We start from the raw sequence: 26,541 nt of genomic DNA on the forward strand, positions 1-26,541 counted from the left end.
GTAATTAGCTCTGTAGAAGAAAACCAGCTTAGCAGATTTAATTCTGGGAAAACCATGCCAAGAGCCAGGATTAGTTTGGCAAAGGGACAAGAGGGTTTCTGTGATTCAGATCAGGGAAAAGAAAGGCCAGTGAGTGTTGTCTCTAATCAGGATGAGTGGATTCTAGAGAAAAGGGTGGACACCTATGTTATCAAAAAGTGAATTTACAGTGTACCATAAGCTGGACTACTTCACATCTTGCCCTCAAGTTTCAGACTACACATCATTGACTGAAAAAATATAGATGATAGTGCTGGAAGTGAGTGGTAGTGGGGAGGATGAGACTGCTGAAGTTAGGATTAGTTCAGTCAGCACAGGATTTAACTAAATCTCTTACTGCTTCATTCACCAAAGAAGAAATGTTCAAAAGGAACTGGTCAGAACTGAAAAGAAGATAAGCAAAGCAAAGAAAGCATTGCAGGTACAGCCATGAGCCAGACAGCTCTTCCCAACCAGCTGATGACTGATCTAGTCCCCTATGATTACCTGGATGATACCTATTTATGTTGGAATGAGTAGAGGATGATTGCCACAGGATAGTCAAAACATGAAGAATAAGTCAGTTATATGAAATTAAACAAGAAACATTCCTTCATTCCACAGTTTGAAGTGTTCCTGCAGAATTGTCTGCTTTAGGGGAATGTAGGTTCAAATGTGGAGGTTGGATTAGAGACTGAAAGGAGCATTTTATTACCACTAACAAAATGTGTCATCCAGTATGATTAATTAAAAAAAAAAAAAGGAAGATAATGAAATCTCATGGTTCAGTAGGAAAGTTCCCTGTGGGACTTTGGGAATAATCCTTCTGCCAAGCTTGGTTATTATGCTGTTGGTTAGATACATCGTATGTCTCCCTCCAAACTTCTGAAATATTAGCTCCTAGATCCAAGACAGGTTATTAGATCTATTTAACATATTTGCTGTACTGTGAAGGCTCATGAAACTAGGAGAGACACAAAGTTCCTGATTACTCTTCCCTCTGAAATCAGGAAGAGCTGAGTTGTGACTTGGAATCAAAACTGAGCAGATTTGTTGGATCTCATTTAAAGATGAGGGCAGGAATGAGAAGTGAACTAATCCCTTGTTGGGGTTGTTACACAATCACAAAGGCAAAAGTGAGCAGGACTGGGTGAATCATGTCAGCTTCTAAAGGTTCTCTGAAGACTCATATTGGATGTGATAGAAAGAACTGCAGTCCCTGCATGGCAGTGTGTGAGTCCCCAAGCTGCCAAGAGAACTCCTCGTACTTTACTCACTTCAGAAGTGCTCTGTATGCACAACACTAGAGAGGACCTCTCCTCGTGAAGTATTATGAGCAATAAGAGCTTCATAATGGCAAAAAGCACTCCCTGAGAACAGAAAAGGGACAGCTGTGGCAAGGAGCTTCCTAAATTCTGTAAGGAATGACTGTTTGAAACAGTTTGGTCAGACTCTTTTTCTATAAGCCTTTGCTCATCTGCATAGACTTCATTTCCCACCAAGAAATCCCACAACAGTTTGTTTGTGTGATGTGTGTAAAGATCAGCTGCACATAGAGGATTTACATCAGATGCTTTTCATTCTTTAAGGCCACCTGTAGAACCTCCCAAGTATATGTATAGAATCCACTGTACAAACCCCCAAGGGGCAGCACTAATAATTCTAAAGGTTTGACAGCATTGTGCTGCTGGTTTTTCAATATTACTTTAGAATGATATTCTGGGGGTGCAAAGAACTCAAATAAAATCTAATAAGAACTCAAATAAAAGTATTATATAAGAGCTGTTCAAGAAACCAGAGGCTAAACCTATTTCAGGATTTGCCTTGTGGGAATGAGTAGATACAAATAGCACTGAGACCTTCAAATTTTGAGAGACTCTGAAATTTATGAGATATAAAAATGTGATCTCCCTGTGTTCCTGTGCTAAAAAGAACATGTTACATTTCATGAAGGTGCATTCAGCTCACAAGAACTAGAGTCATTAATGCTGTATCTGCTCAGTTGCATGTAGGAATGAGGAAAACAGTGGTTATCCCATGATGCTCACAACCTGCTAAGTGGGACATCTAGTTTTCCAAAGGAATCAAGAGGGCAGTCCATGAATGGTGGTCCTAAATGATTTTAATCTATAGTTTAAAAGCAATATACTGCATTGAGAAACAGGAAAAAATATTGGTTTATATTTTAAGCAATTTTCATAGATTTATTAAGAAACTGCAGTATAACTGAGCTGTAAAATAGTAAAATCAGTATCTATTTATTATTGCTATTTATTCCTGTTTAAATCTGGTTGCTATGCCCCCTCCTATATTTGCTCCATCCTGCTGTTTCCTCAACTAGATAATTCTTTGCTTATGTAAAATTACTACTCAAGGAAATTCCTGTTAGTTTCCAAAAGGAGATTTGCTGGAGAGAAGGATGCAGCACTTGACAAGGAATGTGCATGAATATCTGTTTTTATTACTCTGTTCTGCTTTATTCTTTCCACAGCAAATAAGTAGGATTAAGGGAGCATATCTTGAGTGATGGATGATAATTCTGAGCACTGCAACTAAATCTTTTGACTGCCTGGCTTAGTAGTACTTATTATCCTCATCAGCTTCCCTCATAGCAATACTCCCACACTGCTATGTCTGTCTAACACACTGAGACAGTCTAGAGCAGGCAAAGGCCAACTTTAAAAAAAAAAATAAAGAAAGTAACAATTAACTCAAACTTAATTGTGGAAATTATTATGAAACATGGAAGGAAAAACTACACACACACACACACTGCTTATTCAGGCACTATCAGGGATCATTCATCCATTCTTTACTCCACATAGTGGCATGATCCTATCTGTTCTTCTTCCATTCCATTTCACTCCTTCATAGTGTGTTCACATTAGGATCTTGGATACATGATCACACTAAGCTATTTATCTTTGCCATGGAATAGTCACATCAGAGATAGATACAAAGGTGAGTTAGGTATTTGCAAACAACCCCTGAGCTCAGTGTGCTTAGATGTAGAACTTCAAAAGGTAATAAAAAATCAGTCTATTAGATAAATGTATAGGTTTGGATCCACTACAGGAACACTCCTCTGGTAGAAAAGAAACCCAATGGACACCAGAATTCTTGTGGCATAGGCCAATCTACTATTTTGGTCCCTACTGAACTGAACCTTTCAAATCTCTGACCAAACAAAGATTTAGATTTTTCATTGAAAGGAGATCTCCAGTATCTTTTAATTTCTTTTCCTCTCATTGCTATATTTTTAGAGGTTCCAAGAAACAACAAAAATATGCTGGTTTGGAAAATTCAGAATGAAAACTAAACATGGTACCATTTACATTTTTTGTAGAGGAGTTGATATGGCTGTGAAATTTCTGAACACTGCTTAAGGTTTACTCTGTGCATTACTATAGATACTAACCTTTTTATGCTTCCAAACATCTGTGCATGACCTAAAAATCTTCCAAAATCTATGTGGAACATGTGTCCAGCTTTTGTCAGCATGATGTTGTCACTGTGTCGATCACAAACTCCCAGAATGAAGGTAACAACACACCAACCAGCACAGGAATAGAAGAAATTCCTTACTGCCTAGTTAGTAAAACAAAAGCACTTACATGAAACATACAGATGTATTTGTTTGGGATGCTAACAAAACAAACACACCAAAAGAATATAGCTCTACAAATGCTATGCTTGTTGCTAAAATGTTAACAGACATTCGTAGGAATGGGACTCAAACAAGTAACACATTTCAAAGTTCCGACGCAAGAACAATTTTCTGCATGAGGTTTTTACCTTGTGTTTTAAAGATACTTGAAAGTCTGGTAAACTTTAAGGTGAAACATGACTAACCTCCTTGGCAGGAAGCTGACATCTTCTGTTCAATGTTCTGCATGTATAGTGCAAAAACAATTGTTTAAATTAGTTGGAAATCCACACATTTACCCATTTGCTTTGTAAAGCAAGTAAGTTGCTTTATACCCACTGTACCATTCTATGCCTATGTGGATCTTTTTTCTCCAGAACTCAGTTGCCTCTCCCAAACCCTAATCAATCAAGTCTCACAATATTCCAAGTCAAAGAATTAAACCAAATTTTGCAGAAATGAGCAGAAATAAAGCCTCAACAGTTTTCTGCTCAGGGCATCTGTGACTGAATAGAGTATGGGACACCATAGTGCCATGCAGAGAGGCCCCAAAACCAGCCTGACAGTTGTGCTTAACTTCACCTACTCCTCTGATCCTCTCACATGGTGGAGATGTGAACTTTCATGGTTAGTCTGTTCCTGTACCTAGACTGGCTCCTTCAGATCTACCTCATAGAATCAGCTGGGTTGGAAAAGACCTCCAAGATCATCAATCCAACCCTACTGTGGTTACTAAGTGCCACATCCAGTCTCATCTTGAAAACCTCCAGGGATGGTGAATCCACCACCTCCCTGGGCAGCACATTCCTGAATCTCTTGACAATATTACACTGTGGCATTGCTCTTTATGAGTGTGTCCATAGCAGACGTAGCAAAATGGACTTATCTGTAACTATCTGCACAGCAGATTCTCACAGGTGGATTCCAAGTGTTCTGCAAACTTCAGTGGGAAGTATTTAACAGCTATGACTTCTTCTAGGAGAAGAATCTACTCAACCTCTCCCACAAGACACATATTCAGTGTCCACTTTGAGGGGAGAGTTATTCCTGATTGAAATGGTGATCACTCTTCTACTCCAAAGCATAAGGAATAGCTTTTATCTTTTTTTTAATCTTACCTACAGCAGTTTAAGAAGTGAAAATGCAGTTCTCATTCAGAATGGCCCATGAATCTAAATCCCAAGGTATACACAATGTAATATAAAAAGCCAAAAAATCCTAATCTGGATCCTTATGTTTTTTGGACAAAACCTGCATTAGCCAAGTGAAGTCATTATTTAGGCATTCAGGAATTCCCTGGAGATGCAGGATGCCACCTGCAATGCCTGATATGGATGACAGCACTGTGGAAGTCTTAGGCCACAGCACAAGAGTTGGCTGAATTTTATGTCTAACTATGCTACTTACTCACTTTGATGACCTTGGATAAAACACTTAAGCTTTCTGTGATTTTGTTCACCCAACTGTAAAATGAGGATATTAAAACTTGTTCTGCCTCAGTTTTTTGAGCACCTTAGATCCAATACTGTATGAGTAAAAAATTATTAAGGAGTAAAAAAAGAGAAAGGCTCATTCAACTAGCAAGTGTAAAGCGAATGCATAGGAGTAATTTTATGCATTCCCTATGTAATCAGATCTGACTGCATTTTATAGGCTTAAAAAACTGAAAGAAAATGGGCAGAAATTGGTTTTAGAATATTCCAGATTAATGGGACTTTCTACAAACACCAGCAGCAGCAAGAAATTGAGTTTTCAATCAATAATTAATAGTATCTCACTTTTGAATGGAAATGTTGCCTGCTCTTCTATCATAACACTGCAAACATCAAACTCGTAACAAAACATTCTGCACAGATTGTTCCTGGTTAATTGAATCAAATGATACAGTAGGAATTAGAGTGCTCACAGTCAAAATGTGGATGAAAAATGCCTATGGAATAATTACAAAATGACTAAAGTTTATCAAATATATTTACACTATAAATCTACTAACAAAGTGCTATAAAAACACTTCATTTTCAGAGCGGTAAACACACAAAGAACTCCTTTCAATTTAAAATTTAACTGTGGGCACAGAAAAGGGTTCTAAAAATTGCCCCAGCCACACAAACATTAAAAGGTTTTTCATGGGCCTTGGAACATGCTCAGACAAAAAAGAATACATAGAAAGAATTCCTTGGAAAATAGGCTGAATAAATAAATTTTCCAGATTTTTGGCTCATGCATGACATCTAGTTTCATAAAATCAGATGCATTACATGGTATCCCACGAGATCATGTGATATGAAAAGCATGATCCTCTGTATCACGTGATAAAACAGCTTCCTAAAGCTGTGAGTGTTGACATAGTCATTTCCAAACACAGGAAATCTGCCAAAACTTTGTGTGCTTTATACAAAATAAAGCATTTAGAGAGCTGGCCTAAAAATAAATGGTTTAAGTTCAAGACTTAATTTCTACTTCAGTTTCTCTTCACTTTACTACTAAATTTCTAAACATCTCTATGCCACATTTTTGTAGAGAACGTAATACAATGCACCTGATCCAGAGCAGTATCTCCTTGGGGAGTGGCATTAAAGTCAATTCCCTGCCTTTTCTGCATGTGACTTATTTGTCTCATGTCTGAGCCACTTGTCTTTGCTGCCTACTGCAATTTGGCTTCTTTTTTCCCACGATATAACATGAAATGTGTAATAAGCTTCATGATGATTTTACCTCTTGGTAACTTGATTCCAGAGGGTGGTGATGACGGAACCACTTGTTAATTGTGTTCTCTTTCAATGGTCCTATCAGTCCAGACTCCCTGTGGATCTTTGCTAGTGTGGTTGCATCTGGCACCATCTGCACCAATCCTAATCAGATAGAAAAGAGTTTGCATGAAAAAGCTTCAACTTTAAAAAGATATGAAGACCACCAGTGCCTACTGCCACTTCTTGGATCATTCCATGCAGAAAAGAAGCAGCTTAGAATTAAGTAGAAGTAAATAAGCCTATAAATAAGCAGAAAATTAGAAGCTTATAAATAATGAATGCAACAGAAAATGTAGATCAGTGTTGTTCTTCTCTTACTGCTTGGAAATGAAAAATAAAGGACACTTAGTGAAAAGTGTGTGAATGAGAAATAAAATCACCCATAACAATACTGTGGCTATAATTGCCTCAAAGTACCAAAAAAGATCAACAATTTAATGAGATTCAAGGTGTCACTTGGTCCTTTCATTCTTAATCATTAGCTGTAAATCCATTATATTAACACTTCTGTAACTCATAAGGCAAGATGCCTGGAAAAACTGTGAAACACTGAGAGATTTTCTGCTGCTGTGATGCTGCCAGGAAGAGGCTGTCAGGCAGAGAATATTATTTGCAGATGATCCCTGTATCTTTCTTGGCAAACATCAAATTAAGTGCTAGCATATAAAAGCCTATATATAATATTATGTTCAGAAATAGTATTCTTGTATTATTTGCCTTTGAGGCAGAAGCTTTCAAGCTCTGACTCCTACCTCTACAAAGAAGGGAGGAGTCTTTTCCAGGTCACCATAACCACCTGCCATGTGCTTGAACTCATCTATACTTTCTCTTAGTTCCTTCAGATCATTCACCCTCCCTCATTTTCTCTTTGTGGTTCAGAAAGCAATGATTTTTCTTTTAATTCTTCTATTTTAATAGCTTTTGTACAGCAGGTAATCTGGATACATCCCTCTTCTATTGGAGCAAGGATTATTTCCAGTCAAAGATTTGGCCAGTAAAAAATAGCAAACTTACTGCTGTCAGCAGATTTCTTTAGTGAGCAATTGGTATCCCTGCTACAGCTCAGCTATAACAACCATAAAAGAGAGAAATAAAGCTTTCAGATGAGTCAGGCCTGCCCTAAGCAACATAAATCACAAGAGGAATATTTCAAAATCACCAGTGCAAAGCTGTCATCAGTTGTCTACAGGTACTTTCTGCAGTCACATGCATCTAGGCTCATTTAAACATCTGTGCAGGACCAGACTGGATTAAAACTTCAGTAGCCATGGCCAATTTTCTCCCAAGCCCTCTTTTCTGCTATGTGAAATTACTCTTTAGAATCTGCTGCAAGCTGATGGTGTTGAGGCTTTTGCAAAATTCTAGCCTAAGTTGCCACAAAATCCAATGAGTTCATTTGTACTTCTGGAGAGGCAGAATAAATACATTAAAATCCACATTCAGGAGGAGGGAAGTATACAACTCAGGGCTTAAGAAATTGAACATTTGAGTGGGTTTTTTTCTTTAAGGGGTAATATAAATGAGAAACACATGAAAATAAAAGTTAAAGAGATGATTTTTTTGTATACTGCTGTTTACATATCATATGAATAATGTAATACAGGTTCCCTTTATAATCTAAAACTGACCTTGTCCTTTCCCTGTAGATAAACACCTATAAGTGATCATCTGCATATCCAGTCCCTCTTGGAGCCAAATGTTGTCCATCACTCGAATAATCTGCAGAACCAACATATCTTGCCGTAGATCATCACCAACCTGTGAAAATTGCACAAGAAATTCAGTTTTCTCGTTCAATACTAGACAGAAATAACATCCTATTTAATTTGGATTTTTCCCCCCACTAAAATACATTCATTTCACAGTAAATCCCTCTTGTTTTGCTTCAAAGTTGCTGCTTATCTTTCCGTGTCAGAAGAGGACAGAAGAGGACACACAGGCAGAAAGAGTTTTGGCAGCCACTGAGATGGTAGAAAACACTCCCTGATTAACTGTGGCCTTTCTGCTTATTATTCCTATGTAATTATTAGACTTTGAAAATTTAATCCAGAGGTAGGACCCTAATTTAGTTACATCTTAAAGTCTACCTAATGCTAGATCCCTTTTCACAAATGACAGCGTTTGTCTAACATTAAGCTTCACAACTTAGTATTTGCAGCAGGCTGGAGGGGAATTTTATCCTGAATTTACATTTTATCCATGCCATGATTCATATTCAGTTTCAAACAGTGATGCAGTGATGATCACTCTCCCCATGGAGTTGGTCAAACAGTAATCTTAGTGAAATGGGGCTTTAATTGTGGCCACTAGAATTAATGAAGAGATTATTTTCAACCCCGGCTGAGTAAATGGCCTGTGAAAACAACAGCTCTGATCTTTTTGTTTCCCTCATCCCACTCCACGTAAAATGGATGACTTTTACTGATGTTTCAAGTGCTTTATTCTTTCATTACATTCTTTTTATATCACCATTCCAATCTACAGACATTTACTGCCATGAAATGAGTACTTGAGGAGATATAAACGCATCTTAAAAAAAGAATCCAAATCTATTTTTCTTTCCATTTAAAGGTAATCTTGACTCCAATTAATTCTTCTTAGTACCTAAACCTGCAAAAAACCTTATTCTCTCCCACTTACCTTCCCTCACATATACAGTGAGGAGACAATAGAGTATGATACCAGTGCTTATCATTTTATGGATGTGTTATCTGTCATGAATAAGCAATGGAACTGTAGTACAAGTAAAAGATACTTTATCACAATGGTTTGCTGACAGGAGGAGGTGATTCCAGCTACAATCCTTGTACAGCAACCCGACAATTAGTTGTTTAGTCAGCATTACTGGGTAGGGAAAATATTCTCTGGGTAGAACTAGTGCAATTGTTTAAATGCCCCATGGGAAGACATTTGCTCAAGTTACTCAGGTAGGTAGGAACTTGCCTATTTAACACTGATTCTCAGATGAAACAGCATAAGAGCCAGGTTTCTAAATGTTCAGAAAACCTTGAAATTCCTAGTTTCCCCCTAACAGGTCTGGAAAGCAAACTTCTATTTCTGAGAATCACAGCTGCTCTAAAGGTCAGTTTAATTCAAGATAGCATAGAAATATATATTTTTTAAAATTTATTTTTGTCAATTTTTAGGTTCTAGTTCAGAAAATGATTCTGCAAAAGATCTAGGAATAATGCCATTGGCAATACTGACCATTTTGTATCCATCAGCCACTTTATGAACTTGTCTTCTTCTCTAAACCAGTATCCACTCTTAGGGAAGACTTTACTCTTTTGAGAGAGAACTAACTTTAAATTGCAGGTATTGTCTTTTGGGGATGGACTGCTCTGAACTCTGAAGTTTTTCTAGGTGAGAACTGGAAAATAAACCAGGGTTTACTTTCAGAGTCAGTTCCTCCAAGTAATTCTAAGGACACAGAGCTTCTCCGTGCTCCACCTCCATCTTCCTCAGCCCATTCCCCACACTGGCTGGTAGAGGCAGAATTAGTTCTGTGTGGCAAATGCAGCCTCAAACACTTCAGCATTTTGATTGTTTAGACACATTTAGACAAGGCTAATGGATTGAGCCATTCTGAACTATCTCTTCTCCAAGACTTGCCCTCTGACTTCAATGTGATAAACTAGGTTTAAAATATAAACTTTCTATTTTAGTCTGGTAGTTTCCAATCCAAAAAAAAAAACATTGTAAGAAGTCATGTGATTCTCTACTGATCAAAAAGGTGATAGTTCAGTGCATTGCCTCAACATGTTCCATTAAAAGTTCTAGTGTCAAAAAATAATAGGGATAAGAGAGCAGCAGAGCCAAATCATCTGTTTGCAAGCTTAAGGTTTAAAACATAAATTAGGTGAATTTTAAATCAACATATTCCATACCAAAGGAACTGAGGATTAGAGGAAAAACATACCTTAAAAATAACATTGATGTTTCCACCTGGAGCATTCGCATTGATGAAGGAGATTTTTAATGGAAAAGCATTGGATGTGAAATATGAACATGACTTCAGTGGGAAAAAAAGACGAGAGAGAAGAACAACAGTGTCACATACACAAAACATCAGGCTAATGCCATACCTCCAAAAAAGATACCATTTTAAACACTGCTCAGTAGCACTGATAACAAAAATAAGTAATTCTTGATATTATTGACTGTTTAATTGGGTCAGAAAAGTGAGAAATTGTTCTCCCCAGACCGTTTGTTTCACTTAAATATTTTCTGTACTAATTGTTATTCATTTTTATCCAGGCCTGTTAACAATAAGCTTTGGCTGGAAATGAGTGGACAAAGTATATAAACTGATCTAATGAGAATCTGTAAAGCATTGAAAAGCCTTTGGTCCTATTATTGTGTGAAAAAAACCAGCCCTGCCCAATCAGACAATTTTCATGGAAGCAAAGAACCTGCCAGTTTCTTTGGTAACCTCACTCTGGCTAAGGATACAGAAAACTCTGAAAATCATGATCTATTTTATGTGGAATTTATCTTAATTAAACATAAACTCTGACTTCTCATGCCCTCCAGCTTCTTCCACCTGAAGACCTAAAAGAGCTTCAAAAAGCATTAATGAGCCAAGCACCACAAATCCTGTGTGAGTTAGGGTGGTATTACTATCCTCATTAAAAAAAAGGGGGATGAAGGGGAAACCCATTGAAAACCAGCCAAAGACAATGGTAAATTAATGGCCTGATTTCTAGAAATAATGAGCACCACAAGAGCTCCTGTTGTCCTCACAGGGTGGAGTGTAATGGAGGCTAATTTGAACAAACCCACTACTAGACACAGCTGTCTCTTGCTTTTCATCTAAGCATCTCAAAGCATGGTACAAGCATGCAAATATTGCCTTAGCCACATCAAATCTCTGAGACATGCAATAGCCATTACCAATGATGAAATCCCAACCCCCTGTGGAATTCTGCCAATTGAAATGTCTCAGTAAGTGCTTGAAAGGTTACTGGGAGATAATGCATCACTGATAGAGCTGGGAGCAGTGCTTGCTACTAGTAAAATCAATAGATGACACCAAAATGAATTAAATTTAGGTAATTATAAGCACTTCAAAGTTCTAATTTGCATGATTATACCGACATACAGTTCAATCAAGAAGGTGCATGTATTTATAGAAAGATAATGGCCTATAATGATGTAAGAAAAATGAAAAAATTCTCTTCAGATACTTATATTTAAACATTTTGGATCTGTCCAGCAAAGCTGGTGCAGTATTAATAGCATGACTGTATGGTGAGATACCTTCCCATTACTCATTATTTCCCAAAAGCCTGAAAGCAGGGAGAAGCAGCAGGCTGCAAAATTCTCCTGACTCATATCATACACAATTGGCCCAAGCCTGTGGGGTGCTGGAAGCCTTCTGTTCTCAGCCAGATCAAGGCTGAACAGCAACTACTTGGACAAACACAGGTCAAAGGCACTTGAAGGGATCAGCTCTCTTAGAATCAGGTCTACTATGGATAATGAGCCAGAGAACAAAAAGAGAGCACAATTTGCTGTAATTAGGCTATAGCTATATTAGCTATAAGCTACAACTGGTAATATATATGGGTGTTCAGGTTTAGGTTTTTTCTTGCTGCTGGATACATTTTCGTTCTTCAGAGACAGAACATATTATTCCTGGCATAATGTTGTTTATGAAAACATTTCTGGACAATGAATAACTGAATCTTAGTGCTGTGGTCGAAGTCAAGTCAAATAACACTAAAGAGCATTGTTGCTTCCTTTATCCTCAAGTCATTTTTAATAGAGGTCACAGACACAGGTAGGTAAGTGTGAATATTTAATATTTCAGCAATTCTCAGTCATGAGCTAAGTCTCACCTCAGCAAACAGACAAAACAAACTCTACACCTTTAGCTGCTCCCAAACATGACAGGGGAGAGTCTTAGATGAGCAAAAACCTGCCACAAAGAGCTGGTGGCAGGCAGGATGGTAACCAGGTCTCAGCTGCCAGGAATCCAGGTGCCCTTGCCAATCGCAACACCATGGCAGGGCAGCTGAGCTGGGAACAGGCTGCTCAGAGTTTGAAGCCTCTGATGCTGCTGCTGTGCTGTGCTGTGCTGTGTATGCAGCACCCACCCCACCAACACCCTCACCTCTGCCTCAAACAAAGGTCCCTGCTTTAAAGGGGATTAGGCTGGATGTCAGTTCACCAGCTGATTTCCGCTTACTATCAGTACGACCATTTCTCAGTCAATGCAGACATTTCCCCCTCTCCCCTTTACAGTAAAAAGCAAGAATGAAATAAAAGATGTAATCCATGGCACAAGCTTTACTTACATCTGCCTCTATGCCTTGGACAACGAGTGCAGGGTTCAGGGGGAGCCGACAAACCTTTACCTCCTGGAAGAACTGCTGAAGTCTGTGGAGTTCCACCTTTAACACCTCCTGCAACACATGAACTGTTATGGCAACATGAAAGAGCAGCCTTTAAACTGTATTTTAAACAAGCAGTACAGCTTGCCGGGCCAGTAGCAGCCATGTAACCTTGTAAGAGCTAATGAGGTCACACTGAGGTGCAGCTATTAAAAATAAGAACTGTGATTTTACCCCAAACTGATGCTTTATCTGCCTAGATGCACTATCAGCTCAGCCTCTCCTGTAGGTTCAGATGGAGAGACATTATTTACATGGACATGTTTTAACAGGACAATGGGGATTGGCTTCAAACTGAAAAACAGTAGGTTTAGATTAGATATTAGGAAGAAATTCTTCCCTGTGAGGGTGGCAAGGCACTGGCCCAAGTTGCCAAGAGAAGTTGGGGCAGACCCATCCCTGGCAGTGTTCAAAGGCAGGTTGGATGGAGCACTGAGCGGCCTGGTTTAGTGGGAAGTGTCCCTGCCCATAGTAGTGGCTTGGGACTAGATGATCTTCAAGGTCCCTTCCAAGCCAAACCATTCTATGATTCAGCACCTTTCATTAGGGGTCAATTAGCCTTGCATTGTTCTGCTCCATCTCATGTTTTTTGCTTTGCCAGACAACTTCACAATTTGTTGCCTCAACACTGTGATCTCCCTTCCCTGCAAGATTTGGGAGTTTCTCAGTATCACAGTAACTGCAGCCTTGAGATTAATCAACTCTGAATTAGGCATCAGTAATGTATAATTCATTACTGCTGTTTCTTTTTCTTTACATGGATACTCCTTTTGCAAATACTTATATCTTCTTCCTTCCATGTTTGCTTTGCTGCTCTCAGTAGCAGCACTGAGACTTTTCTGAAAAATCCTTTGAAAATCTTTGAATCTTTAAACAAGGGGAAAAGTTTCATGATATCTTTTGTGATAACCAGCAGTGGCAAGTGTATTTTTATTTGCCTTTCTGCTCTGCCTTGCTGTGACCTCAGCAAGAAGCAGTTTTACACATCAGGTAAGTAACAACAGCCATCTAGGAAAATAAACAGTTCTGAATTGGAAACATACCTATGTAACACAAAAGCTGCACCCACTGGAAAGGACAACTGCAATCTGTCAGGAATGCATCTCTGCATATATGTTATTCAGTATTAATTACTGAACATTACATTTGAGATATGAGGTACATTCCACTCTGGTTGTCTTGGCTAAGAAATGAGGATGTGCAGCCTGTCAAGGACATCTCAAAAAAGTCTTCAAGAAACACTGCAGCTCTACAGGAGTCAAATATTTTGGGATGAAGCACTGGATGTGAGCATTCCTTTTGGCAAAATGTTAATCAGTTTTGTTGCCATTATTTCTGGCCACCTCCAAGTCTGGTTGAGAAACCCCTGATGAAGGAATTTAAATGGCTTAAAAGATCTGCTAACCTCAAGAGTAATAGTGATGAGAGTTGCCCCACTAAATATCTGTTTCACTTCTTTTCAGAGCAGCACAAAGTTTTATAAAGTTTAGTCAAACTTGGGTTTATTTATGTAAAGGACATTAAATGAAAGAGGTATCACTTCAGAAAAAAATAAGATTACCTGAAGTATCTTATATGGAAGGGGCAGTATTTTTTAACAAACCTTTCTTTTTGGGTCACTGGCAGCTTTCACTTCTGTGGCAATATCTTCCAGAATTCTGATGAGTCTCCCTTCCTTAGAAAACTCATTGTTCAGGGCTTGTCCAGCACAGAACTGGAGAGCAGCCAGCAGTTTCTTATACCACATTTTGAAATGAACTTCATTCTGTGCATTCTTCAACAGCCTGAAGGAAGGAGAGGAAAAAACAGCTGTGTATCTAAAACTGATTTTTATTTTATATCACTTCTAGCAGGAACAATAAATGGACTCCAGACTAATCTATATTTGGTGACTTTGGATAGCAGAGAATGAAAAAAAATTGTTGCTTATTTGTATTCAATACTCAAGTCCCATTTGATAACTTAATGAGATTCTGAGGGTGTTGAATAAATAGGAACCTGCCATTTCTTATTGTCATTGCAGAGCCTGAACTGCTTCTTATTTCTGCAAGAAAGGTTTGCAAAGTGAAAATAAGTTGCATTTTTTGAAGTCCAGTCTTAAACATATATCCTGAAATCTATTCTTTTTTTCTCCTGCCAGTACACTTACACAAGTAAAGACATCTTTCAGCTGTGAGGTGCACTAAAAGACCATTTTAGCCTAAGTTGTATCATCAGTTCTAGAAACTTCCACTATTTTAAGCTGAGAAGACATTTCTGAAATTGGCTATACTGCTAAAAAGAGTGAAATGAGCCTACTTTATTCCTTTATTTACTGGTAAGTGTTGGTCTAGAGCAAAACCTCAGCTTTTAGTTCTACTGAAGCTAGTAAAAGCTTTGGAACTGGAGTTATGGCCAGCATAAAAGTCAGAAATAAAACCAAAAGTATACATTTTGTTTATCATATTCACCATGTAGTCTTCTGTAATTAAACATCTATTTTGGTCAGGAAAGCTGTGGAGTTTAGAGGATGTTTTCAGTTAATTGAATTGATTATTGTGGAATTTTTTTCCTTATGTGGGTCAGAGGTTTTGGACACTATTTGACTGGTTTTTCTAAGTGCAGATGGAATCACCAGCTTGATATTGCTACTAACATCCTGCCCTTTGCCTGAGGCACTGATGAACTGCTCTTAGCTTTTGCATGAACTTTCCTCCCCACAACTTCATCCTTAAAAACATCTCAAACCATAAATTTCTTATAAATGTCTGAATGTTGATGCAGTTCCCCTTACCTGATGAGGTTCCTCAAACCTAACAAAAAATGCTAGTGTTCATAGGACAGACATCAGAGGAGCTGTGGACTTTCAAGGCATATCACATATGAATATGTCAAATAACAGAAAGCAAAAAACAGGATATGATGTCAAGCACTGATACTTAAAGGTAAAAACCTGTAATTCCTCTAGACACTTCAACTCCTTCAAATTATACATAAGGCATTACAATATTGCTCCTGCAGCACATGCCTCTTTGGGTGATGAGGGATTCTCATCATCTTTAACAAGGCAATGACTCTTCTAGGTCCTCTTTTCCTTTAAAACTCAACACAGAACAATGTCACCTACTCCTTCCTTAAAAGCCTTTCCAGCTACACAAAACCTCTGAACATTTGAGGATTTGAAAATCTTAAAAGAATGTGTGGTGTTTCTATCAGAAATGCCTAGGCATGAAAGGGGAGTGATCTGAGAAGTTTATCATCAGTACTCCCTGAAGGAATCTGAAATGACATTTTTTTTGCTGTAGACTAGCAGAAACAAATAATTGCTTTTTTGGATCCTAAAGAAATACAAGTTGTCATTGCAATGCCTGGTGGAAGGCAAATCCCAGCACACAGAGGCAGCTGTATTCTTATCCTGAACCCTTCACAAACTGAGGAAAGCTGAGAGCATGTGCATATATGGTAGTGGTTAAACAAATTATTTCTTATTTCAATCACAGTAAGTCCAAGATTCATCAGAATGGGATTAATTCGCTTAAATGTAGATAGCTCATGCCATTTTAGACATCCTAGGAAATCCTACTTGGCCTCCAGCTGCTGCCTGGGAAGGGCCTGGATCCACTCAAGGCAGTATCTCATGTGTGCCACTCCCATACAGATGTCTCAGATTCCCTATGCTGTCTAAACCAGCCTATGTTTAGGGTACTGAATCACTCTGCAGTGGCCTCTTAGCTCATTTGTAGGCAAACAAGGCCATTTTAAACAAAAACATACTCTGTCCACTACAGCAGCAAGTCAGCAAGAGGCTCAATGATTAGTTTTTATACAAAAGCATCACTGGCACAGTCCAAACTGCCACATGGGCAGGAATTTTACTCTATCAAAGCAAAGTCCAGCTCAGTCTCAGTGCAGATAAACAACTTGCATTCCTTTTGGTGCCCAGACACAACAAACTCATTCAGTTTTGCCCTGCAAAGACAAGTGCACCTAAAAAAAGACATCACCACTATGCCAGCTATATTGAACCTTCTGTCTGCACTTAGGCTTGCACTGGAATCAGCTCCTTAGCATCTAAATCATATTAATTTACCTACTTCACCTTTAATGGTCCATATTTAGGGGATCCAGAAAGGCTACCTTTTCATGTTGGAGATGTCCCTTTAATCCTCTCAGATATAAAGAATATTAAACCAGCTTTTATTTCTCTAAAACGAAAGGCTTAGAATTTCACATACAGGAAGCAAAATGACAAACCCAAAGTAGTTTACTATTTCAAACAGAGCAACTCCCTGCATAACACAGATCAACTTCGAAGATCCATTTTTTGATTATTCTTATGGCTGAGTGTTCACAGAAAATAAGCTTATATACACATATGATATAAACATTTCTTTTTGACCTGAGAAAGGATTATGGGCCGGATTCAGAGAGCTTATCCATAAGGTGTACATGAGGACAGAGGATGGATGGAGTCTGAATCCTCTCACATGTGATTCTTGAGCCCAGCCCACAGAGAAAGTTGAGGCTGGGCTCAAGAATCATGATCTCACTGGTAAAATCCATTTCCACACAGCTGCAGCCCAGCACACTCTCCACACTGAGCACACATGGCAGCATTTCACAGAGCATGTGCTTCCCCAGCAGCCCTCTGAGGGACTCAGGGCTCTACACTCAAGATGTGTCTAGCAACTGTGGTGCAGCCAGCACAGCTTCCTCCTGCCTGCCCACTGGGGCAGGTGTGCTTCTAAAAGCCTGCAGACCTCAATTTGCAAAATGGTTTGGATTAACTGGGTCTGACTTTTATATCCCTTTGATAAAAGAGGTCCCAAGGAGCATACAAAGGACAGCTTTTAGTGTGGTGACTCAATGTAGGCTTTGCTGAAATGTTTATTTAACAAATGAACAAATATGTTGCTGTAATTCTGTCTCCCCAGTTTCCTGGCACACACATCTTCATCCTGCCACTGCGAGAACTCAGCGGAGAGAGGAATGTCTGCAGCTTCCGAGGTTGCAGGATGGAGAAATGCTCAAGACACTAATGAAATTTTCAAGTTAGAACAGGATGCCTAGCTGTGACAGACCAAGACAAAACTGGAATGATTTAAAACTCAAGGCTGCCAGTAGAGAAGCACGTGAAGTTGTTTTTTCCCTGACAATTTTCACAGGATTCTGCAAGACAGAACTCAATATAAAACTGTGGCTCTGTGCCAGGCCTAGAGAGAGGATCTTGCTCCTAACAGCAGGAAGACTTCCTTACTCTTTTCAGGGTTCTCTGCTTTGGGACAAACACCCTTGTTCTCAGCAACACCACAGGGATTCAGACACTGTCCCAAGGTCACTTCTGTGAAACAGCACAGAAGGATGCTGACCTGAAATTTGGCAATGAAGCAAACTAGACTGCTTCTGCCTAGCAGCAGTTAGTGCCCTAGTCAGGTACTGGGGTGCCCTGAAAGATGCCCATGACTTCTGCAAGCAGCTGCTTCTCTTCCTTCCTGTGTGCACCTGCTCCATGCCTGCAAGGTGGCTCCAACCCCATTTTCTGGCACTTTCAGCTGCAGAAATGTGTCTGTGTTTTCTGGATATAGAAACACAAGTGTGCTGAAGAGACTTTTGCCATAGGGAAGGATAGAAGGTGGGACTGAATCAGGCTGAGTTGGCTCTTGTGTCAAAAGAGAAACAGGACTTGACCTAGCAGCTATGGAGAAAAGGGAAATTAAGAAAAAAAAAGAAGGAAGGAAAGAGATTGGATGGCCCTTGGTAGCAAAACAGGTGAGCTGGCCTCATTCCCCTTCTGTGGTGCTGAGAGACAGGGAAGCTGACACAGTCTGCTCTCTGAGCTGCATTTGGCAGACAAATGAAAGAGTGAGGCAGCTCAGACAGCTCTGCTGCTTCAACATCTGTTCCTTGTCTCCTTCAGAAAGGGGAGCAGGGTGAACCAGAGAGCAGTGCCTGACAGGACAGATTAGCTCACAGGTAGCCTGTTAAACCATGTTGTAGCAAAAACCAAACCAACCTAGAAAAGGAAAGGATCTCCAGGATCTATTGGAGGCTTAGCACCTGCCTGCTATGAAGGAGTAAGGCATAGTTTGACTGTTTGATACACGTGGTGTCAAGAGTAATGACCCTAGTTAATTTATTTCCAAATGATGCTTGGTATTTATTACACAAAAGCTGTGCCCACCAGCACACACACTGTGCACTCTTTGCTTGAAGTGTTTTGAGTTCAGAGACACATCATGAAAAAGAGGTGCCTTAGGGCTTTAAGGTGAGTGCTGAGGTATTTCCTGTTGTTGTTCAATCTTTACTAAACGTGACCAAAGAAGTCAATACTCTTTGTTCTGAAGGAATATTTCATGCTTGCTTCCTCTTTCACTAAGCTGGAGGCAGAAGGAGTCACAGAAGAACAAAACAATAGTACAAGATTGCTGCTCATTATGGCAATAATTGCTTTAAAATTATTCTCCACAGCCTTTGTATCAAAGATTAGCACACAAAAACACTTCTCTAGCACTGCACAGCTTCCATGGCTGAGGTTGCCATCCATCTTGATTATCCCTAGACATCCTGCAAAGCTCCTAAGCTGTCCTTTGTGCTCTATTGTGCCATGGAGCTATGGCACACGCCTGAAGCATAGAACTGATTTCATTTTCAACTCCTTGAAGAAAACGTTTTACTGCCTTTATTTTTAAACAGGAGAAAGCCTTGAGCAACCTGGTCTAGTGGGAGATGTCTCTGCCCAGGACAGGAGGTTGGGACTAGATGATCTCTAAGGTCCACTCCAATCTCTTAACATACTATGATACCTGTTGCTATTAATTATTCAGTTGCAAGTAAAACCTCTCTTAGTTCTCTTACTTTTACCTCCCTCAGATTACACCAGACAAGGTTTTTATTTCCCTGACAGTGATAATGACAATAACCCCTTTGACAGAGATGTCATCATAGTAAGTACTGCACTAACACTGTGGACTCCAATGACTTCCCTGTTCTAACCTGTTGCCCTCCATCCCCTACACCTGCAACTCCCCTTACTCCTCTGCAGGGTACAGCCAAGTCTGCATGTCTTTCCAAGCCTTTCTCACTTGCTAGCTCATCTGCTCAGGCATGGCCTCTTTATACACAGCCAAGCCCTAAGACAGAGTGGGGCCAAGCTGGCAAACACAGTTGTAGCTCTTCTGCTCTCTTTTCCAGTGCCCAGGATGGATGACCGAACTTGCTGAAGCTCCCAGCATGTGCCTGTAGGATGGCAGCTTCAGAGAACAGAAAGGACCACTTGCACTTATTGTAGTGTAATCTCTATTCACAGCCACTGTTACAGCCTCAGTGAGACACTGTCCACTCCTGGACAAAAAATAAAATTAATTAAGCTTGCTGAAAAGCCTTCAAGTGGCTCTGTTCTCACAGTCCTTTGTCATCCAAGAGAAGCATACAGACTATCTCTGTCAACATCCTTTAAAAAAGCAAATACAGGATAATACCTCTGATTTTAAACTAACCCCAGATTCCAGAAAGGTGTAGTTTATGTACTACATATCAAAAAAGAAAACAACAGCATCACCCTGGACAGAAATATTTGGGCATAGAAGTCAACAAAACAGACATAAACCCAAACCAACAACTGAGAAGCACAAAACACCTAACATGCTGAGAACAACACAATTTCTGCAGGGGAGAATGGGAAGCAAAGTCAATTAAACAGAAGAGTTTGTGTACAACAAAGATGGAAGGGAGATTGGGGCTCTCCCAAGTGGATGTAGTACTGAGCATTTTCCATAACTTTACAGAAACACAGCGTGAGGCCATTGACTCTACTGGAAGGATAAAGACTGAACTTTGTTTGCTCTCCCTTAATTTGATTGAGTCCAAAGCCAACAGAAAGGGAAAAGCACCAAAGGGCTCACCAAATTCTGCCTCACCTGCTGATCCTTCACCTTTCTATCTAGAACAAGAAGAGAATGGAAGTTTACATTCCTTGAGTAGACTGAGTGAAGTGTGGTACAATATTTTCTCTCAATCTTTCTAACCAAGTCTCCAGGATAGAACAGCAGCTGTTCAGTAGCTTGCAGCACCTGTCCACTTTTGGCTCTTCACACTTACCTGAGAAACCTGCAGTCAGTTTCATATGCTGCTTCTCATCTCAGAGCTGCTTTTACAGACTCATTTGTCAAAGCATTACCCTTGAACAGAAAATACCTCTGCTTAAGGTGAAATTTTAACATACCACCTGATGAATTTGCTTTTGTTTTACTGATTCTTTTGTTTGTGACATAATTGAAAACAGATGTCTATCACATCGGTCTCCCTCACACAACAAAATATTGTTGCAAACTTATTACAAAGTATTCTGGTTAGGCTTGAGAAAGACAACATTGCTGTTCTTTGCTAATCTTCTCTCAAAGATCTTTATGAACAATGTAACACAATTTGCATTCAGACAAATCACTTGATTCAGTAGATTCAATTGATGCAGCTCCTCCCACTCCCACTGAATGCCTTAACTGTGGAATGCATGTCCTGCTGACTCACAAAAAATGAGCAGATCAGGGAAAACAAAGGCTGTGCTACACTGTCCAAGCAACTTGCCAAACCCTGCTGAGGCTGCCTAGCAGAAAAATATTTTATTTGATATGTAATATAGTTAGTTGCACACACTTCTGCGTTAAGAAAATGAATCCCAGATAAAACTGGTTTTGTCTGGAGAGAGCTTCAACCTGAAATTAAAAGAACCTTGAAAATAAACTGCATCGAGTACTAACAGGAAAGTATAAAGGTGCACAGGTACTGCTATCACTAGCAGATAGAGATGCTACTTGAGCTAAGGTCTAAGCACAGAATGATCATCCTCACAACATATCTTCTCCAACTTGTCTGTCTCTTTCTGCTCCAATTGGTAAACTGTGTGGGATCTGCAAGCAGCAGAGGACCAAATTTATTAGCACACTGTCACAACACAGAAAACACCTGCAGCAGAACACCAGTGTAACAAAACTAGTGGTTGTTTCCAACAGCATCTGTATACAACAGTGCTGACCTCACAGGATCTGTGAGTGAGGGCTCATGGTCCACCAAAGAAATCACCCTAATAAAGCATCAATCAAAGGTATGAAAATTAGTAGCCTTCAAACCTGAAGTGGTATTAGTACTAAGAGTGACTTAAGCTCAAGCCTACAACTGTAGGTCTAACTTTCAACTATGAATAGAAAAAGTACTACTGCTTCAGTAAAGAGAATAATTACATATCCAAAAACTGTATTCTGAATTTAAAAAATTGAAGCTGCTCAGCAAAGGTATTGCATTTAATAGCTACATGAAAATTATCAATGGGACTGTATTATTTTGCATTCAATGAGAAACTTGGCGCTCAAGCCTGACATCAAGAGTTCCACCCTTGCCAGGCTTTCTTTCTTGGTACATCCCTGTCTGTGCTTTTCCCAAAACTGCAGCTTTTCTCCTCAGAACAAATGCCATATTGTTGTCAGAATTTCACACAGTATCTTACACCAGAACCAGCAAGCCTGAAAGCTCTCAACGATCTATCTTTGTAATAGCTTCGAGTAAATTCACGCCCAGGAACTGAAATGTGCCATTCATTCCAGGCATAACAGGAATTGTTGTGTTCTTCCCAGTGGGTAACTGCACTGGAAGCCAGCAATGAATGGGATTAGATGGGATAATCACCACTAAAATAAGCAGCCCCAATGGCTTTATTGGGATGCTGTCCAATATGCCAGCAATTAATTGAATGCAGGAGGTGACTAAGCTACTCTACTTTCAAACCACATAAATAAAATGCAAAATTAATTCAGGTTGAAGCAGTCCACTAGAGCCAGTGGAGTTTCTCAGCTTTGTACTGTTTCTCAACTCAGGCCACAGTTATCACAGCAATACACCAAGGAGACACTGGAAATGCTTTTCTTCATCTGCCTCTTGTTTAGGCAGTTTATGTCTACCAAAATAGTGCCTGTGGTTCCTATTAGCTTCACAGCTGGAACAAAAATTACCTCATGACACTATAAACCAAAATGTATGACACAAAACTTACTTCTGTATGATTCTGCAAGCACTGGAAATCCAAATTTGTAAATCCAAACTGACACAAAATTGCAGAATTAAACCTGAGTTACACTGTAACACTTTGATTAACCTCATTTTACTTTTTGTTTGTTCAGGGCCTTTTATTTTTTCAATTGTGCTGATTTTAGCTGGGGTAGAGTTCATTTTCTTCACAGTAGCTGGTATGTGGCTGTGTTTTAGATTAGTGATGGAAACCGTGGGTAATTCAGGGATGTTTCAGTTATTGCTGAGCAGTGTTTAAAGAGCCAAGGCCTTTTCTGCTCCTCACCCCAACCCACAACTGAGTGAGCTGGGGGTGCACAAGGAGCTGTGAGGGGACACAGCTGGGACAACTGACCCCAGCTGACCAAAGGGATGTCCCATATCATATGGATCATGCTCAGCATATGAAGCTGGGGGAAGAAGGAGAAGGGGGAAGAGATTTGGAGTGATGGCATTTGGGCTCCCAAGTCACTGTTACACATGATGGTGCCCTTCTTTCCTGGGGATGGCTGAACACCTCCTGCCCATGGGATATGGGGAATTAATTCTTTACTTTGCTTGTGTGCACAGCTTTTGCTTTCCCTATTAAACCCTCTTTATCACAACACAGGAGTTTTCTCACTTTTCCAATTCTCCCCCCCATCCCACCATGGGAGACACTGCTGTGAGGGCCTTGGTTGCCTTCTGGGGTTAAACCATGCCATTAATATACTAATACAGAAATAGCTTCAGGGAGAAAACTAAAATTGTCTTTCCACAAGGTCATTAAGGCCTTTGGCTGCTTATATTAGGAGCAGTTCCAGATTTTACTCATACATTCTGAGCCAGATCTGTACTTCACAATACTAGAGTTTTCAGATTACTGTTTTTTACAACTCTGCATGGGGAAGGAAGGTTTGGTTGTGGGGGGGAGAGAATAGGATGAGACAGTGACATTGTTTTTCAAACATTATGTCATTCAAACGAACCTGTGCAGCAGACCTGTTAATTTTCCTCTTTGCTCTACACTCAGTTATAAGAATTTCCTTTGTTTAACAATGTCTACACTCAAAGCTGCTATCTTTCGAGCAGAGTCTCAGATTTTTGCAGAAAAGGTGCTCAGATGTCAACAGCAGAGGATCTATGAGATTTGATACACTCAAATACATGGGGACTTAATGTTTCTTTCAAGTCAGCATCCCTTCTACCTCTCTGGAAGAACCTGTCTGTAGATCCACTGTGTTTTCAGCACAGGTCATACAGCCAGAACAGGAACTGATCCCGTATTTCTTCCTGACATGTCAGTCTCTTCTGGATCTTTACTTTGATCACTGCTCTAGCTAGTAGCTTATCTTACTTTCCCAATATCTAACAAAGGGAACTCTATTCAGATCACTGCCTACACAGGAATAGAGAAGAAAAATGAACCTCAGCTCAGGTGCTGTAGTTTTTCAGCAAGGATGAGACCTCGGTGTAATGCCAAGATTGCAAAAAGCTGTTTTCAGTAGTCCTCTCCTATCTGACATAGTTTGCTTTCTGTAAGGTGTTGAGTCTTCTTTTCCTGTCAGTTTGCTGTGTGGCATCTCAATGCTGCACAGCAACAAAGGATGTTTGGATCAGATCACTGGATCACAGCAGTGTGTTAACTCTGTGCATGTGTGTGACTGTCAACAGACTAACTCTGAGAGAACCTTCACAGCTCACATAAAGTGCCATCATGAACACATACAGTGCTTTATACTTCAAAATTAATTGGTAAAACTCATTTGTTTTCAGGGAATAGAAGAGAGAAAACCAGACTTTTCAATGGGGGAATTGCTACAGTCCAAATAACACTTTTTCATCTTTTCATGATTCTGACTTTCAAGGAAGAAATCTCCTCAGACTACAGCTCTCCTTATGCACAAGGCTATTCTGCAGTGTTCTTCAAATAAGATGGTATCTACCACATTTTAATTTAATTACAATAGAGGAGGTAATGAAAGATGGTTCTAGATAGCTCATTTCTGTCAGTAACAGGACAGAAGAACAAGCATTTACATTGTGAAGAAGAATGTTTCTGTTATCTTCATACCCCTTTTCTTTCTAGGCCCTGTTCTATTTCTTCCTGTTTGGTTTTATTTTCTTTCCTTTCTTGGTCTCTATAAATTTTTCACTCCCCCTTATCTATAGCAATAGTATCTCTTGTGAAGGTAGGAGAAGAGAGCAGAACAGAGAAGGAAGTACCTTTAGATTTCTCCAGTTTAAAAACTGAGCTGGCTCTGAGCTTCCTTCCATTTCACTGCTTTCTTGCCACCAAATATTGGCTTTGTAAAAAGAGAAGTCAGAATCTGAAGTCAAGCTCATGTAACCAGGGAAAGATTGCTCTAAGATTATTAGTAAGAGAAAACTTTTCTTTTATAGTTGGCCCAAGGGCACTTTCCTAGCTGACAGCTGGTGTAGTTACCATGGAAAACAGGAGTGCTGGAGGGCAGGCACAGTAGGAAAGTGAGACACAAACCTATGTAAAATTAGGTTGGCTTAGTTTGCAGAGGCTTCCTGAAATTAATCTCTCATTTTTCAGACAGCTTGTTGCTCTTTCATTGCTGGAAAGCAGACATTGAGTCTCATCTAGGTTTACAAGTCCATCTTAGCTCTGCTAAGATGTGTTCACAGCTGTGGGACCAGATCTGAATAAACTTCTGAATAAACTAAAATCCCTTTTAATGAACCCCTAACCAAGAAAGTATTACTTCTTAAGCTTTTACCAAGGAAATTTTACATCACTCTCTTCAGCTCAAACTGTATATTCTAAGGGTTAAAATCCACAGATTTTAATGGCAGAAAATTTAAAGCAAGTATAAGAATGAAAATCCCTTGAATTTTTGATTTTCCTTGACGGGTGGCTTTGAAAAAATGATTTTTCTATGCTTTTGTTTTCCTTTTCAAAAGAGGAAAAAAATATTTCTCATAGGCTTTCACAGAGGATGTTGTGTTTGTTTATAAGCTGCTCTTATGCCACAGAGGTAAATGCCATGGCAAATAGGTCTTTTTAATAACATTGCCACTTCCTTCCCATGTGGAACTCATATAGGCAGCATTTTTCAATCATATGGGAGAAAATAACAGCCCAGGGCATTTTTTTTCTCAGGAGAACAGCAGAATTCAGATTCAGTTGTTGTGATGAAAAGTTCAGCTCTGGTTCCAAGATTCACAATCACATTTGTGGCAGTATTATTGCAGTAAGCAGATGTCATATTTCCATATGTCCTGAGTCAGGTAAAGAGTGGAGCAAGCTCTCCAGGGGCAGTTACTGCATTGGCAGAATAAATATAGATCAGCCATCTGACACAAAATGCCACTGGGACTTGGAAATTCACTGGCTCTGCTATAGGCATCTTTCTTGCTGTCCTTATGCTCAGTCCATGTGAGGATGCAGCTGCATAGCAGACTGAGAGGCAGAAATCCTAACTTTCCTCCCCTCTCCCACCATATAAAAGCTCTGTGAATATCCCTGAATCGACCACATTTCTTCTGTGTACTCCGCTGACTGACCGAAAATACATGTGTGCCAAAGATTAATATGGATCAGTGCCATGTTTTTTTCTACCAGCCAAGCACTGGCAATACTCACAGGGTAGCAGCCATGGGTGAGCCATGCAGAGCCAAGGAAAATAGTGTCTAAACCACCTTTAAACTGCTGTTTTACAAATTCCTGATGATAAAGCACTGCAACAGC

At 39.6% G+C, this 26,541-nt stretch overlaps 1 protein-coding gene across 1 annotated transcript in view; it reads right to left on the reverse strand.

Moving 5' to 3' along the window:
* The window catches only part of PIK3C2G (phosphatidylinositol-4-phosphate 3-kinase, catalytic subunit type 2 gamma), a gene marked incomplete at its 3' end in the record, with an annotated part of 130,520 nt that overhangs the window by 14,174 nt on the left and 89,805 nt on the right, over positions 1-26,541 (reverse strand). The window contains 6 exon segments of the mRNA XM_009080150.1: positions 3,437-3,606; positions 6,380-6,516; positions 8,043-8,172; positions 10,334-10,426; positions 12,714-12,821; positions 14,413-14,593. Coding sequence (XP_009078398.1) covers positions 3,437-3,606; positions 6,380-6,516; positions 8,043-8,172; positions 10,334-10,426; positions 12,714-12,821; positions 14,413-14,593 — 819 coding nt within the window.

This window comes from Acanthisitta chloris, unplaced genomic scaffold (genome assembly GCF_000695815.1).
Source record: "Acanthisitta chloris isolate BGI_N310 unplaced genomic scaffold, ASM69581v1 scaffold7448, whole genome shotgun sequence".
Lineage (NCBI taxonomy): Eukaryota > Metazoa > Chordata > Aves > Passeriformes > Acanthisittidae > Acanthisitta > Acanthisitta chloris.